The sequence below is a fragment of the Pinus tabuliformis genome, chromosome 2_1, assembly GCF_031772625.1.
Source record: "Pinus tabuliformis cultivar Carrire ecotype Pingquan chromosome 2_1, CPIR1, whole genome shotgun sequence".
NCBI lineage: Eukaryota > Viridiplantae > Streptophyta > Pinopsida > Pinales > Pinaceae > Pinus > Pinus tabuliformis.
The window spans coordinates 448,956,674-448,966,924 of NC_142299.1; the positions used below are offsets into that span (position 1 = coordinate 448,956,674).

A 10,251-nucleotide genomic window follows, 5' to 3' on the forward strand; every position below is an offset into this window, starting at 1 on the left:
GGTTACAGGTTCCAATTGTTGTTGGCTATCAAGGAATTTTCACAGTGATCACATTATCTCCCTCGCTCTTTATTATACCATGTTATCCTACATGGAAATGTTAACTTACCCAAATTTTCTTCCTCATTGGCTTTTATAAAGCTCACGGCTAGGGTTTCATTGTTTGTTTTATGAATCCATCCAATTTACGAACAAAGTTTTGATTAGCCAGCCCTAGGGTTTGATAGTGATATAGCTTGTCTGGTTTGAGTTAGAAGTTAGGGTCTATCCCGATAATAAGATTGTCAAATGTGTTTCTGTTATATCCAGTTCTGTAAATTATGAGGTCTCATTTTCTGCTATAATTACCCAACAATATTTTATGTACAAAGATCTTTCTGTTACATTTTCCTTGGGTAGTAATATGATCTAGGAGTAGATATTGTTCTCACTATTTACATTGGTTTGATTTTTCTTAAAAAGGTTAATTATGCAGCAATAACCTGTAATGCATGAATGATAATTTCCTCTCTGCAAGATATGGGAAGGGAATATGAATTCTTGTACAAAACTATCTAAAAGTTCCACTTTGTTGTTTCTTTTTCATTGCGCAGCTGTGATAAATTTTATTCCCTTTTATGTCCTACAGGTTCTTGAAATAAGCTAGTTTCCCGACATCTTGACAGCTAAATTATTCTATTAAAAGTTCCGTTAGTTTTTAACATGTTTTCTGTTAACAAATTAATGTAATTGTAAAAAGAACACTCGTCGTCTCATTACTAAGGTCCAACTCTTTTGCATCAGAAGAGAAAGATGGTAGATTTTTCTATCGTAACTACGATATTTCTCTTTAGGCGTTCAAGTGAATATGCACATTTATTGTCTTGTTGGTAATTAATTTCCAATGATTTAATGAAGTTCATTTGTTTATTGTCTTGAATTGAAAGTTGCATGTTTTAAATAATTACAACTATTTGTAGTAGTGTATCAAATGGTTATATGTTGCATATTTCAAGACTTTTCTACGGTACTGTCTGTAGTTTCAGTTCATCTATTTGTATATCTTGATTGTTTACCCTTTTAAAAGTCCTGGGGCTGTTCCTAGCAGCCAGTGAACTGTCTAGCTTCATGAACTAACCTGATTCCTTAATCAAAGTCATAATTTATAGAAACCTGGGCACCTAGTCACCACTTTAGGTTACCCAGTGCTTCAGCTATACATATTATTTTCCCTTTTGATGTTTAATTCTGGAAAATCAATTTTTCAATTGTTTCTTTGTCATATTATTACTTACTTCTATAGGGTGACCACCTAACCCTAACTGTAATTCCAGAAAATACATTCTACATATATTTAATCATTTTATTTTTCTATAACTGTCTTAAACACATATTTCTCTTCTGAAAACATTATGTACAAATAATCAATCAGTTTTCTGGAACATTTTTCCTAAAAAAAATTCTTTCATCAGTTCTTTACTAAATGTTGACAAATAAAAAATTCCAAGAGAGTCTACCAAACCTTTTCCATATCCATAATTATTTAGTTAGAAACCTCCTCTTACATAGACATATAAAAATAAATAGTAGTGAAGTTTTAGTACTTATCTACATCCTTATAATTTGTTTTGGAAAACTCGTTCAAGAAGACCACTCCTCCCTATCAATGAGAATGACTATTACATCCATTTCTCCCCCCTATCTCTCCCAATTTCCAGAGAGTTTGTTCGACTAAGAGTCCTTTTGGTAAATTAATTTGCATCAGAGCTTCACTTAGCCTAGTGAGAACTTACAATCTTCTATTCGACTTAGAGCCTTCCACTTGTCCTAACTAGCTCAGGAATTCACTCTTAGGGTAACGTCCTGCCTCCAATGAGTATCCTCCTCTAAACTCCTTTCAGCCAAAAAGAACAAGAGAAACCTCCTCCTCTCCGAGATTTTCCTTAAAATCTATAAGTGGTAGGAGAATAACTGCCCTTCCCAACTGTCTGGAAATTGGGAAATCTTGTGGGTCTTCCTGTGAGTTTTCCTTTCCAGATTAAAACATTAATCATAAAAATAATAATAAACTTCTTTTAAGATTGTATCAAAATTTCATTAGGTTCTTAACCAACCTAAAATATTACCAAATTCAAAGTAAAGTAATTAACAATAATTCTAACTATTTTTTTTCAAATGCAACTTGGGGTGTTACATCTCCTCCACTTTATGCGTAGCACCATCCTCGGTGTTGACCCAATCTTGAAGAAAACAAGGATAAGATTGTTGTACAAAGCTTTCATATTCCCAAGTAGCTTCCTCTGAGTTAAACTACTTCAATTGCACTTTAATTTGGGTGATAGCTGCCTCCATAGCATTATTTCTCTCATAAGCTCTTCATGTGGCTCGGCCTGTAACATCAGTTATGTATAAGTCATTAATTGTGCGGTACTAGGTCAAGGAAAGAAATATATATATATATATATATATATATATATATATATATATATATATATATATATATATATATGTGTGTGTGTGTGTGTGTGTGTTGTTAATACCCCTTTACCTGCACATCTTGCCAATTAATGATGTGTCTCGTGTCATATACATATTTTTTTAACAATGAGACATGACATACATTGTGGACGCATATGTCACTGGGTGATGCAAGTTGATCAGCTATTGGACCTATTCTTTCCAAAATTTTAAAGGGTCCACAGTAGCGAGGAGCAAACTTCGTACAACCCCCCATCTTAAGGAACTCTTTTTGGGCTTCACTCTCACATATACATGATCACCAACATGAAATTCTCTATATGTTATTTTTTTATCAGTGTAAGCGTTTTTTATATCCCAAGAAACTTTTAAATTTTGTCGTAGCTTTCTCACTGTCTCCTCCATTCCTATCAATGTATCTGGCCACGGTATTAACTTATCCTCAAGATTGCTCCAATTAGTTGTTGTTCTACACCTTTTTCCATACAATACTCCAAATGGGCCCATCTTTAGAGATTCATGGTAGTTGTTGTTGTATGCAAATTCAACTAAGTGAAGGTACTCTTCCCACTTGGTTGTTGCATTGCATACATCCTTAACATGTCTTCCAAGACTTGATTTACTTGTTCAATTTTCCCATCAGTTTGTGTGTGATATGTAGTGCTAAACTAAATTTCAGTTCCCAAACCATAAAATAAGGCTTTCCAAAATGCAGAGATGAATTTAACATCTCTGTTAAATATCACTACTTTAAGAATTCCATGTAATCTAAAATTTTATTTCATGAATATATCAACCATTTCTACAGTTTTATAAGTGGATTTGACAAGAATAAAATGAGTTGTTTTTCTTAACTTTTCCACCACCACCATGATGGAATTGTTTTGTTTCCTGAATCTAGGAAAACCTATTATAAAATCCAACGTAATTGTATCCCATTTCCACTTGGGAATAGGAAGTCGGTGAAACAGAACAGCTAGATGTTAATGTTCCGCCTTAACCAGCTGACACTCTAAGCATTTAGCTAGGTATTCCATGATATCTCTTCTCATACCCAACCAAAAATAGCCCTTTTTAATTGTAGAAATAACTTTTGATAGCCTGAATGTGCCATATGGACTCCTCTAAAATTCATCTAACATATACTGCCTAATAGTTTTTTGATTTGGCATATAAATCCTCCCTGTAAAAGTCAACAACTGGTCTTTATTTATTCCATAATTAGTTTGTTCTCCATAATCATGTGGCTTAGCTTACTCCCACAGGAATTCATATTCGGGGTCTTTCATAACAACTTCTCTAATTTGATTTCAGAAATTAATTTCTATATGGATGAATGATATTTCATATACATGATGCAATTTCCTACTTAAGGAATCCGCCACCCGATTTTCCTTTCCTTTCAAATGTTTGATGTTGAAATCAAATTCGCCCAAGAAAGTAGTCAACCTTGCTCGTCGTGCGTTTAAATTGGGTTTCTTAAAGAAACTTGTTAAACTACTATGGTCTATCATTAAGAGAAACATTTTTCCTAATAAATAATGCCACCACATTTTTAGGGCATGCACCACTACTATCAACTCTAGATCATACGTTGGATACCTCTGTTCATGATCCTTCAACTTACGTGATTTATAAACTATCACTTTTACTTACTGCATCAGCGCACCACCAACTCCCTCTTGGCAAACATCCATGCATACAATAAATTCCTTCTCAAGGTCTGCTACCTTCAGAACAGGGGTTGTGGTTAATAACTACTTCAAGAGTTTAAAGTTGTGCTAACATTCAGTTGTCCACCGAAAGGCTCTTCCCTTTTTCTGCAAAGAGGTAATAGGATAAGCAATTTTGGAGAATCCCTTTATAAATTGTCAGTAGTAACCTGCCAAACCCATGAAAGGTGTAATATCTACCACATTTTTGGGTATAGACCATTCCATGACGGTTCTAATCTTCTCAAGGTCTACGGCTACACCCTCTGAAGAGACAATATGTCCTAGATATTGGATCTAGTCTTTATAAAAATCACATTTGCTGTATTTAGCGTACAACTAATTCTCCCACAAAACTTGCAATACTTTACGGAGGTGTTCTTTATGTTCCTCCAAATTCTTGGAGTAGATCAGAATATCATCAATAAATATTAAAACAAATTTGTCAAGATAAGGGTGAAAGACACCATTCATCAGATTGATAAATGTTTCTATAACATTGGTGAGTCTGAATGATAACACAATAAATTCATAATGATCATAACATGTTCTAAACGTTGTTTTGCAAATATATTCTTCTCTTATTCTAATATGATGGTAACCTGATTGAAGGGTACCGTTCTAGGAGTAGATATCGTTCTCGCTATTTACATTGGTTTTTTTTTTAAAGGTTAATTATGCAACAATATCCTGCAATGCATTAATGATAATTTCCTCTCTACAAGATATGGCATGGGAATATAAATTCTTGTACAAAAATGTTTGAAAGTTCTACTTTGTTGTTTCTTTTTCGTTGCACAACTATGATAAATTTTCTTCCCTTACATGTCCTACAGGTTCTTGAAATAAGCTAGTTTCCCGACATTTTTCCACTGAAATCATTCTATTAAAAGTTCTATTAGTTTTTAATAGATTCTGTTAACAAATTCCTTTAACTGTAAACAGAACCCTCGTCATCTGATTACTAAGGTCCAACTCTTCCGCAACAGAAGAGAAAGATGATAGATGTTGCTATAGTAACTATGGTATTTCTCTTTAGGTGTTCAATTGAATATACACATTTCTTGTCCTATTGGTAATTAATTTCTGACGATTGAACGAAGTTCATTCGTTTACTGTTTTGAATTTAAAGTTGCATGTCTGAAATAATTATAACTATTTACAGTAGTTTTAGATCATATATTTGTATGTCTTGATCGTTTACCCTTTTAAAGGTCTTGGGACTGTTACTAGCAGTCGATGAACTGCCTAGCTTCGTGAACTAGCATGATTCCTTAATCAAAGTCACAATTTACAGAAACCTAGTCACCTAATCACCACTCTAGGGTATCTAGTGCTTCAACTATACATATTATTTACCGTTTTGATGTTTAATTCTAGAATATTACTTGTTCAGTTGTTTCTTTGTCCTCTTCTTACCTACTTCTACAGGGTGACCACCTAACCTTAATTGTAATTTCAAACAAGAAATTCTACATATATTTAATCATTTTTGTTTTCTGTAACTATCTTAATCACAAATTTCTTTTATGAAAATATTTTGTACAAATAAACAATCAGTTCTTTGAATCATTGTTCCTAACAACCATTCTTTCATCATTTCTTTACTGAATGTTGACAAATAAAAATTTCCAACAGAGTCTACCAAACCTTTTCCTTGTTCATAATTATTTAGTCAGAAACCTCCTCTTACATAGACATATAAAAATAAATAGTAGGGAAATTTTAGAACTTATTTGCATCTTGATAATCCATTCTGAAAACTGGTTCAAGAAGACCACTCCTCCCTACCAATGAGAACGCCTATTACGTCCAGTCCCCCTGAGCTCTCCTAATTTCTAGACAGTGAGTTTGTCTGACAATATTTTTCGTCAATTCAATTGCATCAGGGCTTCACTTATCTTGGCCAAGATCTACAGTCTTCTATTCGGCTTAGAGCCTTCCACTTGTCCTAACCAGTTCAGCAATTCACTCTTAGGGCAACGTCCTACCTCTAATGAGTATCCTCCTCTAAACTTCTTCCAGCCAAAAAGAATAAGAGAAACCTCCTCCTCTCCGAGATTTTCCTTTAAATCTCTAAGTGGTAGGAGAATAACTGTCCTTCCCAACCGTCTGGAAATTGGGAAATCTTGTGGGTCTTCCCGTGAGTTTTCCTTTCGAGATTAAAACATTAATCATAAAAATAATAAAAAATTCTTTTAAGAGTGTATCAAAATTTCATTAGGTTCTTAACGAGCCTAAAAAATTACCAGATTCAAAGTAAAGTAATTAATAGTAATTCTAAGTGTTTTTTTTTTCTAATGGAATTTGGGGTGTTACATGATCCCTCTTGTGCTCTTGATAGATTGGAGTTAAGATGGATCTAAACTGGTAAGGAGAGATAAATTGGAGAAATGATAATTGTAAAGATAATAATAAGGAAACATAAATGGGGTTGTGGACAATAAGAGGGGAAGATAAATGGGGCCGTGGCCTAGAAATGACTCTTGCTCGTCTAATGGCAATAGTTTTTGCAGCAAGACAAATAGAAAAGGTGAAGCTCGTGGTGGTCTTGCAACAATAGAAACATAAATTCTGTAATGAATTTTCTTTTCCATGGTCTAACGAAACTTCTTTTTGTTCTGAAAGTTATGGAAATTCGGGCCATATTTTGAAAAAACTTGGCAAGGATTTTTGTAAATCCAAGTTACAACATTGTGTAATGAATTTTCCATAGTGTAATGAGACTGTTATTTTTGCTAAGTTATGGAAATTCCCGCCATATTTTGAAAAAAATTGGCCAGGATTTTTGTAAATCCAAGTTACAACATTGTGTAATGAATTTGTCATAGTCTAACGAGACCGTTTTTTTGCTTTAAAAGTTATGGAAATTTTGGCCATATTTTGAAAAAAATTGGCAAGGTTTTTTGTAAATCCAAGTTATAGCATTGTGTAATGAATTTTCCATAGTCTAATGACACTGTTTTTTTGCTCTGAAAGTTATGGAAATTCCGGCCATATTTTGAAAAAAATTGGCAAGGATTTTTGTAAATCCAAGCTACAACATTGTGTAATGAATTTGCCATAGTCTAACGAGACTGTTTTTTTGCTCTGAAAGTTATGGAAGTTCCGGCCATATTTTTAAAAAATTTGGCAAGGATTTTTGTAAATCCAAGTTATAATTGTCAAACTTCAAGATTTTAGGTGCTTCGGGACACTGTTCTTTTGCTCTGATACTACAACTTAGACCTGCTATTTCAACCTTCTTGGAAGCTGCAAAAACTCTAATCCTTCACATGTGTGTGAAAGATTGAGTCCAAAAACAAGATTTCCTTCCTTCCTTTCTTCTTTTAGACCTTTTCTATCTTTTTCTCATTCTTCGCAGCTACAGGTAGAACTTCCTTCTTGAAATTGAACTTATGAGTGAGTGAGACACAAATGAGGTTGAAGTGCTTGTATTTATAGCTTTTCTAAAGGGTTGAATTGCCTCCTTTAGGCTTACCTGAAGCTGCCAGGTCCGAATTGTACTTTTGGAGTTTCCTGGATTTTCTAGGCTCAAAATCAACGTTTAACGGAGCTATATGAGAAGGAAGTTCGCTATCTAATGGTTGGTTCTGTTTTGAAATACATGGGCATGTTTAATTTGGGGAGCTGGTTGATAGCTATAATGTGTAACATTTTGCTATGGTTTTAATCGTTTATTGTTTGGATTAGATGTTTATTTTTGCAATATTGTTTCCTCTATTGGCATGCATTTTTATTAAACTGTAAATAGAGGTTGTTTGTATTGTTTCATCATTATGGTATTATATTCATTTATGCCTTACAATGGTTATTCTTATTGTTAATGCTACTGAAAACTGCTTCCTGCTGTTATTCCTTGCCTTGGTATTTATAGCAAACAAACCAAAGAAATCAAGCAAAAGATACTGATGGGAGTAATGGACCAAGAATAAACATTGGGTTTATTCATTAAGAAATTGTTGCCACATAAATTATAATAAGAATAAATACATAGTAATACATGGAAGATAATACTCGTCATTAGAGGACTTATCGCCATGATTCATGTATCTATTACTTAATACAGATTATCAATGGTTTTTAAGTTGAGACATTAAGTTTGGAAGTATGGACCAAGTGGGAGAATGTTAGCTCCATTAAGTTTTACACAATTGCTGCCTAAAATTATGGAATTTAAACTGCAGTCTTTCCTTAACTTATGGAAACCAACTGCAGTAGTTTCCTTAAGTTAAGGAAATCAACTGCAGCTAATAAATTTATTGTTAGGAGCTACTGAAGTGGTCCATTACTCCCATCTGGAGTTCTCTGCCTTGATCTGTGGGACATCTGACACATAGCTATCAGAAGCTTGATGGAAGCTTAGCTATAAATTCATCTGTTTGGTCCCCAAGCTTGCATCTCAATCCCCTTCAGTTCTACACCATCTAGCTGAGATAGCAGAGCTTGGAAGTGCCTTCAGATCAGCTGTCTTCTTTCCTTTTTGCATGTGCAGCTGGAGTGTGGTGTTTCAGAAGGATATCGCATCAACGGTTTCACCAATGGCTGGAGGTAATTCGTATCCCTGGGCTTTTGGTTTCAGTGATTCTATTCAGTTCTTTCCGCATGCAGAATCGCTGTTTAAGTTTATGATTTTTATATCAGTGCATGGTCCACAAACTTGGCTATGGAAATTGGGATGAGTTGAAGGCTGCTTTTCGCACGTCACCCCTTTTTAGGTTTGATTGGTTTGTCAAGTCTCGTACTTCAAATGAGGTCGCAAGGCGTTGTGATACTCTAATTCGTTTAGTTGAGCGAGAAAATCAGGAGGTGGATGAAAGGGAACGGCAGGCTCGTAAAGAAAAGAAGCTTGCTAAGGTACTCTAGTTTTTATGAACAATGTCTCAAAATGACAGGTTTATTAGGATTTAATATTTATTCTACATTAAAAACAATGGCGTTTTTTAATAAGTTTTTTTGGTTTCTTTTTAATTAGTAGTGAATCTGAATGCCATTACCTTTGTTTTTGTAATTTTTTTCATACAGGACTATATGTGATGTCTTATGGGGGAATTGTTTTAAAAGTTAAGTTTGGTATAATGCTGCATCTAGCATGTGGAATTAATAATGAATGACTGTTGAACTGCAGGGTATGGCTCCTGCAAAAAGGCCTGTACCCAAATCTCTTGTCATGGACTCTACGCCTAGTACCGGTGGTATATCAGCTAAGAAGAGGAAACAATCAAGCATGGATGAATTTTTGAACTCTGTAAGTATATTTCAACATACATTTCCATATTGCTTTTTTTAATATTTTTCTGCTGGCTACAAGATTTGAGTGTAATTTTGCTGAGACATATTTTGTTTATTAAAGCAGGGGAAGAAGAGGAGGTGATGCCACAAGTTTTGAGGCGGTCATTGTCGACGAGTCAATAGCTATTGACAATCCTTCCAGGCTAATTATTGTAATATTATCATGTTAATCATTTTTTCAGCCCACTAAGATGGTGCTTACTGCCAGAGGGGAGTTGCCAGATCAGAATTAGTTTTACCTTGAGTAGGCACGTTAGGCCCTTTTGGACAATGGAAAGCATATGTGGTCTTTTCATAGGGGTATCAAATGTTGGTATCCTCCTGGCAAAATTGAGAAGATTACTCTTTTACATAGGTGTTTGGTTATAGGATCAAGTTGGTCGGTGCTCAATGAGATTTGCACTTGATCACGATGATGGTTTGTCGGAATTTTTATTGGTATAAAAGTTTCGATTTTGTCAATACTCGTTTAAAATTTTAAAATTTGAAGAATCTTGTGTTGCGATTATCTTCTTGTGAATTAGTCCTAAAACCATAAAATCTCCGGTTTATTAATGTTGTTGAATGGACATCATTTTTATGGAAGTCACTAATAAAGTCATAGAACCATAAATCTCTAGTACGTTGCCTTTGTTTGAGTGGCCATCATTTTCATGCAAGCCATAACAAAGACACATTTGAAAATATGCAGGGTGTTAGATTTTCTTATTTTAATTCAAGAGTGCCTTTTGCTAATGCCTTTGAAAATATGCAGAGTGTTGAATTTTCTGTTTTACTTGTAGAGTTTCTT

The 10,251-nt window shown here is 34.3% G+C and overlaps 1 protein-coding gene across 1 annotated transcript in view; it reads left to right on the plus strand.

Moving 5' to 3' along the window:
• The window catches only part of LOC149200856 (putative chromatin-remodeling complex ATPase chain), a 51,175-nt gene extending 41,206 nt beyond the window's left edge, over nucleotides 1-9,969 (plus strand). The window contains exons 2-4 of the mRNA XM_089401102.1: nucleotides 8,814-9,026; nucleotides 9,298-9,417; nucleotides 9,526-9,969. Of these exons, the coding sequence (XP_089257228.1) occupies nucleotides 8,814-9,026; nucleotides 9,298-9,417; nucleotides 9,526-9,543 (351 nt within the window). The 3' untranslated portion in view covers nucleotides 9,544-9,969. The remainder of the gene's footprint in view (nucleotides 1-8,813; nucleotides 9,027-9,297; nucleotides 9,418-9,525) is intronic.
• The last annotated feature ends 282 nt before the right edge of the window (nucleotides 9,970-10,251 follow it).